The sequence below is a fragment of the Scyliorhinus canicula genome, chromosome 13 (genome assembly GCF_902713615.1).
Source record: "Scyliorhinus canicula chromosome 13, sScyCan1.1, whole genome shotgun sequence".
Classification (NCBI taxonomy): Eukaryota; Metazoa; Chordata; class Chondrichthyes; order Carcharhiniformes; family Scyliorhinidae; genus Scyliorhinus; species Scyliorhinus canicula.
Window position 1 is genome coordinate 59,564,779 of NC_052158.1, and position 15,644 is coordinate 59,580,422.

Genomic DNA, 15,644 nt, shown 5'->3' on the forward strand with positions numbered 1-15,644 from the left:
GTGAGACCAGTCCTGATTCCACCTTTCTGAGACCAGCTCATACAGCACCACGTAGGGACAGCACCTAGGGCCTTCCTACTCTGCAGGGACTGTGACACACTGGTATTACATGTGCCATGTAAGGAAATGGATTAACATACAGGTGACGTTGATCTTCACAGAGTAGGCATCAGGTCAGTAACAAGCGGCCTCTGTGACCCCTTTAATCCAGAACCTAGCGACGTTGCTAATACCAAAAAAAGTTCAAGAATGGACAATATTTGCAAATATTTCTTAAAGGGACCTCAAAAGTGAGTTGCCAGATATAATAGATCTGGCTTCAGTCATAATTAAATTGTCAATCATGCCCAGTCATGATAATCAAGCTAGCTAATTCTCTGTTTTCCACCCAGTCACAATAATCTAATTCCCTGTTTTCCAGGGCTAGGTTGTGGGTGAAATGCTATACAATGTTATATTGCTTACTCAGAATTAAAGTCTTGGCTTTAAAGACTTGACCTACTTCTTATTGGGCTCATCCCCATTTACCCATCCTTTCAATTTTTCCCTCAACAAAACCCCTTGGTTTCCAGATTATCCAACAGACTGTCACTCATAATATAGCTCATTTGTAGCACTAGCTGTCACTTTAAGAAAATGATCATTATCTCCTCACAAGGGCTGCAGGTTTATACAGTGGAGGAAAGTTTAGAATGGCTTAGCACGCACTCCACAGATGACTCTTATGTAGGCCTCATAAAATTGCTAGAGGAGCCTCGAGACAGTGACTGCGTTTGCTTGGTGAGCCTGCTACTCGGACAGTGGGCTACATTGTGACGTACCTCCTCAAGGTATTAGGAATGGTCATTTGGCCCTGCCTTGTTACATTGGCTGCGGGGAGATCCATGACGAGTTGCACTTATCAAATGATTGTGCACCGGAAGTTTGCAATGTCTGGGTGAAGTGAGCCACAGCAGAAATCTTCTGGATGGTTGGCAGGATTCTAAGACACTCAGATCAGTAGATTACTAAAACCATGAACCATTGGACCACCGACTGACTCATATTGTGACATCCCTGATGTGGTTATTAACCACCTTGAAGAACGCACAGGAGAGACCAGCTGCAACACAGAGATGAGGAAGCAGGAACTTGCTGCATGAGAGAAACAAAAGATGATTTTCACTGTCAAGAGGACACAGGACATGGTGAGCTGAAAGGAAATGAAGCAGTGTAAAGTATTTGCTGCAAGGGCCTGTTCGAATGGAAGAGGAAGGAGAAATGAGTGATAGAGCAAATGTAGTGTGCTTCCAGACCTTGAGATAACCCAGGCTTCATCTATCAACAATCAGTTTTAAAATATTAAAAAAGTGTACACAAGGAGTACAAATTCCAACAACCTGAAATGAGCTCGGGAGGTAGATGACTGTCTGAGAATATTGCAAAATAAATCAAGGCCATTGATTTTTGCGTGGAAATTAAAAGTGTTCCAAAAAGGCGGCATGATGCACCAACTTGCTGGAAACCCTTCTGATTTAGGAACTTAAATTTTGTTTCTCAATCTAGTTATCAGAAAAGGTTGGGGAGAGTTGAGTGGAATGCTTAAACCTCCTGCAGCTCTGTCCTGTCCAAGCATGCACTGATGGGCTGACAACTATCCAAACCAGCACACACTATAGTACTATCTGGGCCAAAGAACAGCCTAAAGACTGCTAATCCCCAACCTTGCTCCCTTGTTGGTGGCAGAGCATTAAGTTCCTGATACAGTCACATGTGAGGACTGCAATCTCACCCGCCCTTTAGATTCTAGGAGCGCGATTCAGCAGAAGCAAGGTAGAGTCCATTGCACAGTGTGTTTAGCAGGGTGTATCTTAGCGGCTACAACACTGAGAAATATCCCGCTACCCAACAACTTGCCATTCTTTTGGCCTTAGTGAGTTTCTCCCTGCCGAGGCCGCACTTAGCGGGGTTTTCCTGCTGGCAAGCTTCAGCTGGCCAGCAGGAAAGGTTCCTTGCAGACCGCGGCACCATTTTGGAAAGCTGCCCCTCCCTCAATACAGGCCCCCTAAGCTCTTTTGACCCCCCCCCCCACCCCCGGCTCTAATCTTGGGGAGGCCCCTGGTAACTGTCACTCACACCCCCCCTCATTGCCAGTTCCTATGTTCATAGAATCTATAGTGCAGAAGGAGGCCATTCGGCCTATCGAGTCTGCACCGGCCCTTGGAAAGAGCACCCCATCTAAGCCCACTCTTCCAACCCATCCCCGCAACCCAATAACCCCTCCTAACCTTTTTGGACACTGAGGGCAGTTTATCCCCTCCCCTGGCCGAACCCCAGGACACCCTGCCCACTCTCTGACCAACCAGGGGGTCTCCAAGGTCTGGGATACACCCCGAGGTGCCGTTAAGACTGGTCCATGTTTGTGTGGACCAGTACTAAACGGCACCCTGGCGAGGTCTCTCAGGCGTGGCAGGTGAGTCCCGGGCATCAGTTGAATCCGGCTTCCAGCTATTTCAAAATTTAAATATGCAGAATCTGGATCTCGTCCAGTGAGAGCAAGTCAGGTGCCAGTCATGAAGCCCAATTTGGGGCCTGTATGCTATTTGTCCACTGCGCCTAGGTCCACACCGAGTGCAACGGGGTCGCTGAATCGTGCCCTAGGTTTCCTTAATGTAAACCTTATCAATTCTGAACCAGACCACAAGACTGAAGCTGTAGCTCTTTATATCTGTGGCCAATAGCAGCAGGGAACATCTCTATCTGGAGAGGTGAAGAATGCATTTGAATGCACAATACTGAAAACAAAATCAACAGAATTGGAGCTATGTCAGCTGATAGGATGGATAACTTCACAACTCAGATTATCCTGTACTTCCTGCTCAGAGGCTGCGCAATGGAGTTAAACATATTCCAGTTTCCAATTAAAGAAAAACATTTCTTTTTGATTTGTCAACTCAAGTTTACGAAAGCCCAAGCAGGAGGTGGCAAAGAGAATTAAATGTTGATATAACTTCAGCTGATAGTCTGTACTCGTTGTGCGCTGCACTGGGTTATCCTGAGGTTTAAGTGGTGGTGAGAGTGCCCTGCTGGGTACCTCCACTGCAACACTGTGGTCCAACATGGAGACACTCGTGTTGCGATGCCAGCACACGTGCATTGTGGTATTAGCACGGTGATGGGTCTGCTTGTCCAACGAGCTGTGGGAGGAGTGAGTATCGTCTTCAGATTCCTGCTCCAGTGACACTTCGTCTGAGGATCCTGGGAACATCAGGATAAATGCATAAAGAGAAATAGCCGTAGTAGTATCATGATTTTAAAGAAGCACTGGAGAAAGCCGTCAAGTTATTATTTAATGAAAATAAAACAGTTGCTACTGACAAGTCAGAAATTATAGCAACGCCTCAAAAACAACTGGGGCTGGATTCTCCGTCCTGCCACTTTTCTGCACGCTGGCGGGATGCTCCGTTACGCAGGCTGGTCAATGGGGTTTCCCATCGTGGGGCAGCCCCACGCCGTCGGGAAACCCCCATGCTGCCGGCAAAACGGAGCATCCAGCGGAGAATCCAGCCCCAGATCTTTAGGCTAGATCAAATATTAATTAAAAACAATCAAATTGGGCTCTTAATTGGTGGGAAAAGGTCAATTTAACAGTCTGTTGGAAGAACTGGGTTCTTGAACTTGTCAGAGAATCTATTGGGTGAGGCAAGTACCTAATTTCTACAACATAACTCAGGTTTGGATCATTAACTCCCAACAGAAAATCAATTCTATTAGATACCTTTACTGTCACTGAAAACAAAAGGATGTGCAGGAGATGTATCATTCAGCTATCTGAAGATGGAGCTGCAGAACGTTTTCTATCTTTCAATTAAACACTAATGCTGCTCCAGTACTGGTGCTGTCCGGGACCACAGTACTGGCACTGGGAGAGGAGATACATGGTTGCCTAACGCTGTTCCAGTACTGGCACTGGGAGAGGAGATACATGGTTGCCGAACGCTGTTCCTGTACTGGCACTGGGAGAGGAGATACATGCTTGTCTAACACTGCAGACAAAAACCAAACCTGGCTAGTTCCAAGATTTCTCTGAAAATGTTTTAAATGTGCAATGACATCCATGAAGACTGTTGAAAGGAAATGAATAGATATATATATATTCATTTTTATCCAACTGAGTATTGCTTCATAGTTGGAAATGGTTTTGATAATCTGTTGGCTTTACTGGATTCTTTTAAGGACCAAATATATATATAAAACAGGAAAAATATAAATCAAGAAAAATTTGTTTATGGATTCTCATTTATATATATATATATATATATATATATATACACATATAATGTAAACATTTGCTCTGGCCAATCATGACCTTTTTTTTCCTGAGCACTGGCCTCCAATTTAAATAAAAATTAAAACTGTAAAATGTGCTAAAACGTAAAATGCACAGTTTTAAGTTCAGCGGCCATGTTTGACAGGGGTGCAGTGTGCACTGGGTGCATCAGGATATTCCACATGCACATTTCCTTATTCACTGAATTGTTTGGGACCTTGATTCAATGTTTTGTACACGCACAACACCTAAGTATTGGGCTAAGAGAGCAAAAGGTGTCTCATGTTCTTCGATGCTGCATCATTTAAGTTTCTCAAAGAGAAGTTGCTCCATTTAATTCTTCCTGTCAGGGTTGCTATAGAAACTGGTCAAGTCCACAACAGATGCACATGCATTCATATTTTTTTAAAGAAGTGCCGTAAACATGTGTCACACCAGTGCCGCTAAAATGAATTGTAACCGTGGTTTACAGATGTTACCACAAATGTATTACAAATAAAAGTTTATTGATAAAGTTTTAAAAAATTAAACATAAACAAGTCAACATACTGTGCCTCATTCTCTTTCCAACAGCTGAAGAGACATCCCAAAAACATGTCAAAGGGACAATAAGGTACTGAGGCAGCACATGGCCTCACAATGCACCTTTGAGTGAATGTGCTTCACTGCCCAGTGAAATATATCTGATATGATTGGTTTATGAACAGATTTAATACAAGTTGCTCTCTTCCCGCACCTTCCACTGATGGTATATTGAGAATACAAACCAGCCATAATTACTTTTGAAAAGTAACTTACTGTTTGATCGATCACAGGCGTTGCTTTCGAGAGTTGTGTCTCTCTTCTCATTTGACTTCTTCACCACCTCAATGGCCGTGTTCAAGTCCTCTATCCATTTTCCCATCTCCACTCGGGAACTAAGAAATAGGTAGAAAGAAATGGGTGAGATATAAGAACAAGGGTCTGCCACCAAAAAGCTGCAGTGACATCAAACTTTGGGCAACCAACAAGCTCTGGTTACCTTTACCTTTATCTGGCCTGAAAGATAATAAATAAAGGAGCTCCAGTTAGCTAGCCCCATTTTTTTGTTTATTTCTCTTCCAACTCTGAACTCTCCGTATCATACATCTAGGGCTGAGAAGATGCCCAAACCTCTCAATTGTACGCTGTAACTTATGGCGGCACGGTAGCACAGTGGTTAGCACAGTTGCTGCACAGCTCCAGGGTCCCAGGTTCAGTTCCCGGCTTGGGTTACTCTCTGTGCGGAGTCTGCACGTTCTCCGTGTCGGCAAAAGGGTTTCCTCCGGGTGCTCCGGTTTCCTCTCTCAGTCCAAAGATGTGCAGGTTAGGTGGATTGGCCATGATAAATTGCCCTCAGTGTCCAAAAAGGTTAGGAGGGGTTATTGGGTTGCGGGGATGGGTTGGAAGAGTGGGCTTAAATGGGGTACTCTTTCCAAGGGCCGGTGCAGACTCGATAGGCCGAATGGCCTCCTTCTGCATGATAGATTCTATGAACTGATAGGAATTGGCAATGAGATGCAATGTCTATATCACACAAGAGACACCATTCGGCCCATCAAGTCTGTGCTAGCTCTTCGTACATCCCTTGCCCTGCTCTATCCCTGCAGTCCTACAAGTTTATTTCATTCATCTGCCCATCTCATTCCCTTTTGAAATCATTGAATGCCTCCGCTGCCAGAGGCAGCCAGTTCAAAGTTATTACTGCCTGCTGCACAAATAGTTCAACCTCAGTTCCCCCCCTGTATCCATTGCATAAAACCTTAAATCTGTGTCTCATAGGCCTTATACCATCTATTTCCAAGTCAGGACGGTGAGTGGCTTGGAGGGGGATTTCCAGGTGGTGGTGTATCTGCTACCCTTGTCCTTCGAGATAGTAATGGTCGTGGGTTTGGAGGGTGCTGTGTAAGGAAGCTTATAGATGGGGAAAGCTTTTCCTTGTCTACATTACCTAAACCTGTTATCTTGTACACCCAAGGCAGCACAGTGGTTAACACGGTTGCTTCACAGCGGCAGGGCCCCAGGTTCGATTCCCGGCTTGGGTCACTGTCTGTGCGAAGTCCGCACGTTCTCCCCGTGTCTGTGAGGGTTTCTCCGGGTGCTCCGGTTTCCTCCCACATGTCCTGAAAGACATGCTTGTTAGGTGAATTGGACACTCTGAATTCTCCCTCTGTGTACCCGAACAGGCGCCGGAGTGTGGCGACTAGAGGATTTTTACAGTAAATCCATTGCATTGTTAACGTATGCCTACTTGTGACATTAATAAAGATTATTATTCTTGTTATCTCTAATAAATCTCTCCTCAATTTCCTTTGCTCCAACAGAAACAACCCAAGCTTCTCCGACCTAACCTTGTAACTAAAATCCCTCATCCTGGAACCATTCCGGTAATGCTCCTCTGCATCCTCCCATGAGAGGGGGGGGGGGGGGGGAGTAGTGAGTAGACTTGGGGAGGGGGGTGCCATTTCTCGCTGCACTGAGACGTTCTGGCAAGTGGGGCTCCTCAGTGCAAAAAATGGGGCTGTGTGCGGCCTTGTTGGGGAGTTCCCCACTGAGGCCCCCAGATGGGCATTGATAGCATTGTGTTTCTCAATGCTCCGAGCGCCAGGAATCACCCAGCTAATCTTGCGCTATGGGACTCTGCCCCCATTCGGGTAGATTGTGCTCAGAATATCTGTTGGCCGCAAGAGCTGAATAAATAGTGTACACACATTTGGACACAATTACATAAGGGCATGTGTGATCATAATTGGAGGTACATGCATAAAAAATCATGTACATATTTACATTTTTACATTCACACCCATAAGATCACTGAAATAGTTACCTATACATATCCTAATCATGAAATAGGCAAAGCACACAACCATGCACAAAAATATTTGTACACGTGTACACACACACATACACAAATCACGCAGGCATATCCTCACTAGAATATACTTAATACGCTTAATATGCTTTTTACAGGCTAAACCTGTACACAGTACTCCAGATGTGGTCTCACCAAGGCCCTGTACAGCTGTACTGAGACTCCCCCACTTTTATATTCCATTCCCCTTGCAATATACTCCAACATTCCTTCCTAATCAAATGCTGTGCCTGCATACCGTTTTGATTCATGCACCAGCACACCCAAAACCCTGTGTATCCAGAGTTACACAGCTCACTCTTATTTTATTTACTCGCTTTTCTGTTCTTCAAAGTGGCGAAAGTGGACAAGTTCATATTTTCCCACATTATACTCCATCTGTCAAATTGTTGCCCATTCATTCAGCCTTAATTTATCCTTTTCTGGACTCAAAATCTCCAATTAACACCTTATTGCTTGATGACATCAACAAATTTAGCTACCATCCATTCAGTCTCTTAGTTGTAAGTAATTGAGGCCCCAGCACTGATCCGTGTGGCATTCCATGAGTGGCAGCTTACCAACCTGGAAAAAACTCAGTAAACCTACTCTCTGCGCTTCCTGTTAACGAACCAATCCTTAATCCATGCTAATGTGTTACTCCTATACCATGAGCTCTTATTTTGTGCAGTAACCTTTGATGTGGCACCTTATCAAATTCCTTTATAGAAGTCCAAGTACACCACATCTACAGGTTCCTCTTTATCCATTTTGCTTGTTACTCTCACAAAGAGTTCTAATAAATTGGTTAAATACAATTTCCCTTTCACAATATCATGCTCACAGTCATCATACTGTGACTTCCTAAGTATCCTGCTCTAACCCTCATGACAATGGATTCTAGCAATTTCCCAACAAAGCTGTTAGGTTAACTGGCTCATAATTTTCCTGCTTCTGTCCAAAACTTTCTTGAATAAAGGTGTTACATTTGCTAATTTTCATACTGTAACCAATGTCTCTGTTATCTCTGCAGCCATTTTTTTTATGACACCAGGATGCAGACCATCTGGTCCTGAGGTCTTGTCAGTCTTTAGATCTAATGGTTTCCCCAGCACCTTTTCCTCGATGATGCTGATTGTTTTACTTCTTCCCTCTCTTTCTCCTCCTGATTTTCAAATATCTTTGGCAAGATTCTAAGCATTCCACTGTGAAAACTTAGACAAAATACCCATTGAACGCTTCTGTCCTTTCCCAATTTTCCATTATTAATTCCCCAGATTCACTGTCCAGAGGACAACCACTAACTTCAATTACTCTTTTCTTTTTAACTATTATAGAAACTCTCACCAGCTGTTTTTATATTTCTACCTAGTTTTCGCTCATACTTTTTTTTTTAAGTAATTCTTTGCCGTGTCTTAAAATCTGTCCAATCTTCTGACATGCCACTAATCTCCGCTGAAATGTATGGTATTCCTTTCAATACAATATTATCCTTCATTTCTATATATTTTGAAAAATATTTTTATTAAGGTTTTGCAGAATTTTTCATAATAAAACAGTAGTAACAATAATAATGAAAGAAACTAAAGTGAACATTAACATAGTGCAAAAAGAGAATACACAATAACAATTAAATAGACATTACCCCCACGCGACCCAGTCTTCCCACACCATCCTAATGTAGCACTCACTCACCCCCCCACCCCCCACGGACTGCTGCTGCTGCTGACATTTTAATTTTCCCCGAGAAAGTCGACGAACGGCTGCCACCTCCAAGAGAACCCTAGCGTAGACCCTCTTAGGCTGAGAAACCCAGCCATATCGTTAACCCAGGTCTCCACACTCGAGGGCTTTGAGTCCCTCCACATTAATAAAATCCGTCTCCGGGCTACTAGGGAGGCAAAGACCAAGACGTCGGCCTCTTTCGCCCCCTGAACTCCCGGGTCTTCTGACACTCGAAAGATTGCTATCTCTGGACTCGGCACCACCCTGTGTTAAGCACCTTGGACATTGCCCTTGCAAACCCTTACCAGAACTCTCTAAGCTCCGACATGCCCAAAACATATGGACATGGTTTGCAGGGCTGCCCTTGCACCTCATACACCTGTCCAGGGCCGGCTCAAGGCACCGGCAACTCGGGCAGTCGCTCGGGGCGCCATGTGCTGGGGGGCGCCAGAGACTCGGGTCCCGCGCATGCGCAGTTGGGCCGGTGCCAACCAGCGCATGCGCGGTTGCCCGGTCCGCCCCGCTCGGTCCGCTCGCCCCGCCCCCCCTCGGGTCCGCCCCCCTCGGGTCCGCCTCCCCGCTCGGTCTGCTCCCCCGCCCCCCCCTCGGGTCCGCCCCCCCGCCCCCCCTCGGGTCCGCCCCCCCCGTCCGCCCCTCGGGTCCGCCCCCCCCCCCTCGGCCTCGGCCCCGCCCCCCCCTCGGCCTCGCCCCCCCTCGGCCCCGCCCCCCCCCCAAGGGCGCCGAAGTTCAGCTTGCCCGGGGCGCCAGCAACCCTAGGGCCGGCGCTGCACCTGCACCATACATTGAATTAGACTGAGCCCGGCACATGATGAGGAGGAATTAACCCTGCCCAGGACCTCTGCCCACAGACCCGCTTCCGACTCTTCACCGAGCTCCTCCTCCCACTTGCCCTTGAGCTCCTCCACCGGGGTTTCCTCCACCTCCTGTAGTTCCTGGTAGATATCTGACACCTTCCCCTCTCCCACCCAGGTGCCGGAGACCACCCTGTCCTGTATCCTCAGTGGCGGCAGTGTCGAAAAGGCCACCACCTGTTTTTTCAGGAAGGCTCGTACTTAAAGGCATTTCCTAGTGGCAGATTTAATTTGTCCTCTAGCGCCTTCAAACTGGGAAAGCTTCCGTCTATGAACAGATCTCCCATCCTTCTGATGCCTGCCCTCTGCCAGCTCTGGAACCCACCATCCATCCTACCCGGGACAAACCTGTGATTGTTGCATATCGGGGTCCAGACCGACGCTCCCTCCACCTTCTTGTACCTCCTCCACTGTCCCCAGATCCGCAGTGTCGCCACCACCACTGGACTTGTGGAGTAACGGGTTGGCGAGAATGGCAAGGGAGCCTTTATCAAAGCTCCCAGACTAGTTCCTTTACATGACGCCGCCTCCAGCTGCTCCCATGCTGCCTCCAGCTGCTCCCACGCTGAGCACCCCCCCCCCCCCCCCACCCGCCATCGCCCACTTCCTAATCATAGCTATATTGGCCGCCTAGTAGAAGTTGCGAAAGTTCAGCAGCGCCAACCCCCCTCCCCTGACTGCGCTCCAACAACGATCTCCTTACTGGCGGAGTCTTATTCGCCCACACAAAGCCCAAAATGATCCTACCCACCCGCTTAAATAAGGCCTTAGGGATGAAGATAGGGAGGCACTGAAAGACAAACAAAAATCTGGGAGGACAGTCATTTTCACGGTCTGCACCTTCCCTGATAGTGACAGCGGGACCATGTCCCACCTTTTAAAGTCCCCTTCCATTTGCTCCACCAACCGGGTCAGGTTGAGCCTGTGCAGGGCATCCCATTTCCTGGTCACCGGTATACCCAGGTAACGAAAACTTTTCTCTACCATCCTGAGTGGCAGCTCTTTCAGTCTCTCCTCCTGCCCCTTGGCCTGGATCACAACCACCTCGCTCTTTCCCATGTTCAGTTTGTACCCTGAAAAACTACCGAAATCCCTCAGGATCTGCAGAACCTTCCCCATCCCCTCTACAGGGTCCGAAATGCACAGGAGCAAATCATCCGCGTATAGCGAGACCCGATGTTCGAACCTCCCCCCCCACCCACCCACCCCCCCAAACCAGTCCCCAATTACAGCAATTTCACCCAGCCAATAAAGCCCTCACCAAACCCGAACCTCCCCAGCGTTTTTCATTTTCATATTTAGCCACGGATGATGCATCCTTGTCAAAGAGTATTTCTTTCTCACTGAAATAAATCTTTGCTGAGTTATTTAATATCTCCTTAAAAGGCTGCTACTGTATCTCTACTGCCTTATCTTTCAACCTATTTTCCAAGTTCACTTTCAACCAATTATTTAAAATGTGAGTCTTGGATCCACAATTCTCAACTTCAAACTGAATATGAAATTCCATCATGTTATGATCACTGTCACCAAGAGGCTCATTTACCATGATGTTCTTGATTAATTATGTCACATTACCAGGTCTCGAATAACCTGCACCCTGGCTGGTGCTCAAATGTACTGCTGTAAGAAACTGTCCTGAATATACTAAGTTAACTCTTTCCAGACTACCGTTGCAATCTGATTCGCCCAATCTACATGTAAATCAAATATGTCCACAATTATTGAAGTTTCTTTCTTACACACTGCATATATTTTTTGCTGCATTTTCTGAGCGACAGTGCAACTCCTGCAAGTGACCTCTCACCTTTTCAATTTCTTATCTCTACTCAAACTGATTCTACATCTTGCTCTTTAGAGCTACTCTACTACTGCCATCCTTAATTAACAGTACTACCCCATTATCCTTTCCTCCCATCATCTGTTCTTACCTTATGTTTTACTGAAATATCAAATATTTTTCACGATTAGGTCCCAGCCTTGGTCACCTTGGCAACCATGGCTCCATTTGGGTATCAGGTCATACAGAATTATTTCTATCCGTGCTAACAATTCATTCACTTGAATAATAAATTAGACACTTACCTGGCTGCTACAACAATTGTCTTCTGAGCAGAGTATATGGTGAAACAATGTGGAACAGACCATTCATTCTCACTCTCCTCGATCTATAAAAATGAAAGAGCTCGAACGGTATGGCCACATTATGAGTTCACAATAACCATATTCAGACAATGCAACTACCTGAGCTGAATTGAACAAAGGTACCCACGGTTATGGTTTTCAAAGCATTTTGTCAGGAAAAAAAATGAGATGATTGAAAAGAAAAGGGAAGGGCTGGCACAAATGCAAAGATTCCACAGACTGGGGGAGATATAAAGAACAGTAAATGGATACAAAGAAAATAGTTAGGACTGCAAAAAAGGGAAAATGACCAAAGAAACTTGCAAACGTTTTTTCAAGTATGTTAAATGAAAGAGGGCGGCTAAGAGTAACGTGGGTGCCCTAAAGACAGATGCAAGTGGTATTGTAATTAAAAATAAATATATGACAGCTTCCTAAATAATTACTCTGTGGAGGATGAGTGATATGAGGGGAAAAAAAATCATGGTGAGAAACCTGCTAGATTTAATATAATCTTTAACAATGGTAATGGAGAAAATAATGAGCCTGAAAATAGACAAATCTACATTTTCATGAATACCCTCTGGTATAACAGAGGAAAATGCAGAAATTGTCACTATTCTTTTCATTTGGGAATTGTTTCCTCAGATTGGATAATTGTGAATGTCACTCCATTATTTAAGTCAGGTGAGAAAGAAACCAGAAAATTATTGACCAATTAGTCCCAATCCCTAAAATTATTATAACTGTTTATTACAGGTGGACAAATTACTTGAATAAATACATCGTGATTTGAGAGAACCAGCATAAATTGATAAAGAGTTGGGTGGTGTAGTAAATAGAGTAGATAGGAGCAGTAAATTGCAAAGGAACATTTATGGGTTAAGCAAGTAGGCAAAATTGGCAGATAGAGTTCAGTGAGGAGCTGTGGACCTAAGAAAGATAAATCAAAGTATTTTCTAAATGATGCAAAGCTGGGAACCGTGGAGAAGCAGAGATTTGGGGGTCCATGTACAAAAATCACTAAAGGAAAAGTGGATAGGCAGCACGGTAGCACAAATGGATAGCACTGTGGCTTCACCACGCCAGGGTCCCAGGTTCGATTCCCCGCTGGGTCACTGTCTGTGCGGAGTCTGCACGTTCTCCCCGTGTCTGCACGAGTTTCCTCTGGGTGCTCCGGTTTCCTCCCACAGTCCAAAGACGTGCAGGTTCGGTGGATTGGCCATGATAAAGTGCCCTTAGTGACCAAAAATTTTAGGAGGGATTATTGGGTTACAGGGATAGGGTGGAAGTGAGGGTTTAAGTGGGTCGGTGCAGACTCGATGTGCCAAATGGCCTCCTTCTGCGTTGTATGTTCTGTGTAATCAAAAAATCAAAGTTGACGACAATTGCAAGAAGCTGGAGTGCAAAGGGATAGAGGTGATGTAATCATTGTGTAAGGTTCTGAAGTATTACATTCAGTTCTGGGCACCCCACCTCAGAAAGGATATATTGATCTGTTGTGCAGATTCAACAGACTGATACCTCATTGATAACACTGAACACATACTATACTTTCAGGAACAATACTGAAAAAAGTTGAGAGAAAAATATCATTCTGCTAACATGCTCAGGTGATGGAAAATGTAGAGAAGTGGTATCTAACGCTAACATGGTATTCGGTTGTCTTAACAGTGTCATTCAATATAAATCAAAGTTCACCATTTTGACCATATACAGGGTGCTAGTCCAGCTGCATCTAGAGTACTCAGCCCAATTTCAACCCCTGACAATGGTGACCCTGGAAAAGTTCCAAATGAGAGCTGCAAGAATGATACCTCGCTTAAAAAACATCAGTTACTCATATAGAGTAAGAGGCCTTGGCCTATTTACTACACTGAAATCACCTGATCAAGGTCTATAAAATACTTAAAGGACTGGATAGCGTCCTATTGATAGATTGTCCCAGTTTAACAGATTGGGGAGGATAATGGGACACTATTTTAAACTATACCAGAATAGGAACGGACTAGATGTTGGGAAGTTCTCCCTGAACGTCGTGAGCTTTTGGAATACATTACTACATTACTGACTGGTGTGGTGGGTGCTGACTCTACATTACCTACAAGAGGAGGCTTGGAAGTGTTTAGTCATGCTACTTTGGCCATGGATGAGTCATTTTACAAGCTTAGGAACAAGATAAAGATTACTTCAGTAGCATTATGGAAAAGAAGATGAACGCTGACATTGGTTCAGCTGGCTAAAAGTAAAATGGCGAGGGCAGAAACCAAATCAACAGGGATAAGAGCAAGCAGCAAAGTGAGACACCAACTAGGAGGATTAAGAGCAACATTTATGAAAGGTTCCAATTCAGTAATGTTGGGAGGGTGTAGGGTAAAGAAAGAAAGCAAAGAGGGAGATCAAATAATGGAGCAATACAACAAGGTTACAGAGCAATCTGTCAAAACTAAGAATGTAAGGGCAAAGAGAGGTTGAAAACATATATTTTTGCCTTTCATTCGCAACACATCCAAAGAGCTTCTAAATCTGCAGGCACTGTGCACAAAGGTCCTAAGTACAAGCACGATTTACACTGAGCAGCTGTTGCTTCATTCAACAGTTGCTGAGAGAAGCAAAGGGATTCCACTCTCACAGAACATCCTCGGAAGGCAATACTCACCGGGGGCTCCAGCACTATCAGCTGGCAATGGTGCAAATACAAAGAAAGAAAATATAATGTACACCAGCAAGAAGAGACTGCTGCACAATTAACCCCTGCTACTAAAGACTAGCATTGAGGATGAGCTAAACGTTCACATTTGCTGCTGGTTTAAGTGGTTTTTATCCTTGGTTTCTAGAATCGTGCAAAGTACAGCAGAGGAGGAGGCCATTTGGCCCATTGAGTGTGTGTGGCGTTTCCCGCCCCCACCCACTTTTCCTAAATCCTTGTATTTTCTCTCCTCCAGATATTTATAGAGGGCGAGATCTACCGGGTGTTATGCTCTCGCTCGAGCGAGATGCAGATGTTAAATCGCGGGAGGGGCCACCTCCCGCGCCGTGCCAGGCGCCAACTGGTTTGCAATCTAACCGGCACACTTCTGTTGGCAAGATGAGGTTTCCGCCGCAATGTGGCAAGAAACCAATAATCACCAATTAATGCCATTCTCCGTACAATTAAAGGGAACCACCCCCGATCTTAGAACATAGAACAGTACAGCACAGAACAGGCCCTTTGGCCCTCGATGTTGTGCCGAGCAATGATCACCCTACTTAAACCCACATACCCGTAACCCAACAATCCCCCCATTAACCTTACACTACGGGCAATTTAGCATGGCCAATCCACCTAACCCGCACATCTTTGGACTGTGGGAGGAAACCGGAGCACCCGGAGGAAACCCACGCACACACGGGGAGGACGTGCAGACTCCACACAGACAGTGACCCAGCCGGGAATCGAACCTGGGACCTGGGACCCTGGAGCTGTGAAGCATTGATGCTAACCACCATGCTACCGTGGCCTCCCGTGATTTAACCACCTCCCCAGCAAGTGGTCACAAGAGTGCCGATTCGTCCACCCTTTTAAAAATGTGAAGCTGACGGAATGGCTGCTGTGGGAATCCGAGGAGGTGAGTAGCCATCTTCGATCCCGGGCAGTTAGCCCGGGGACACTAGGGTTGCTGGCCCAGAGCTTGGGAGGGAGACCCCCATGGGGAGACAGGTTGGGGGAGGAGGGGAGTGAGAGCCACCAGAGGGGGACGACCTC

General features: G+C 45.7%; 1 protein-coding gene across 1 annotated transcript in view; it reads right to left on the minus strand.

Annotated features, from left to right (window-relative positions):
• farp2 (FERM, RhoGEF and pleckstrin domain protein 2) overlaps window positions 1-15,644 on the minus strand; it is a 228,832-nt gene that overhangs the window by 19,515 nt on the left and 193,673 nt on the right. Inside the window, 4 exon segments of the mRNA XM_038816227.1 lie at window positions 3,074-3,237; window positions 5,108-5,226; window positions 11,861-11,943; window positions 14,559-14,579. Coding sequence (XP_038672155.1) covers window positions 3,074-3,237; window positions 5,108-5,226; window positions 11,861-11,943; window positions 14,559-14,579 — 387 coding nt within the window.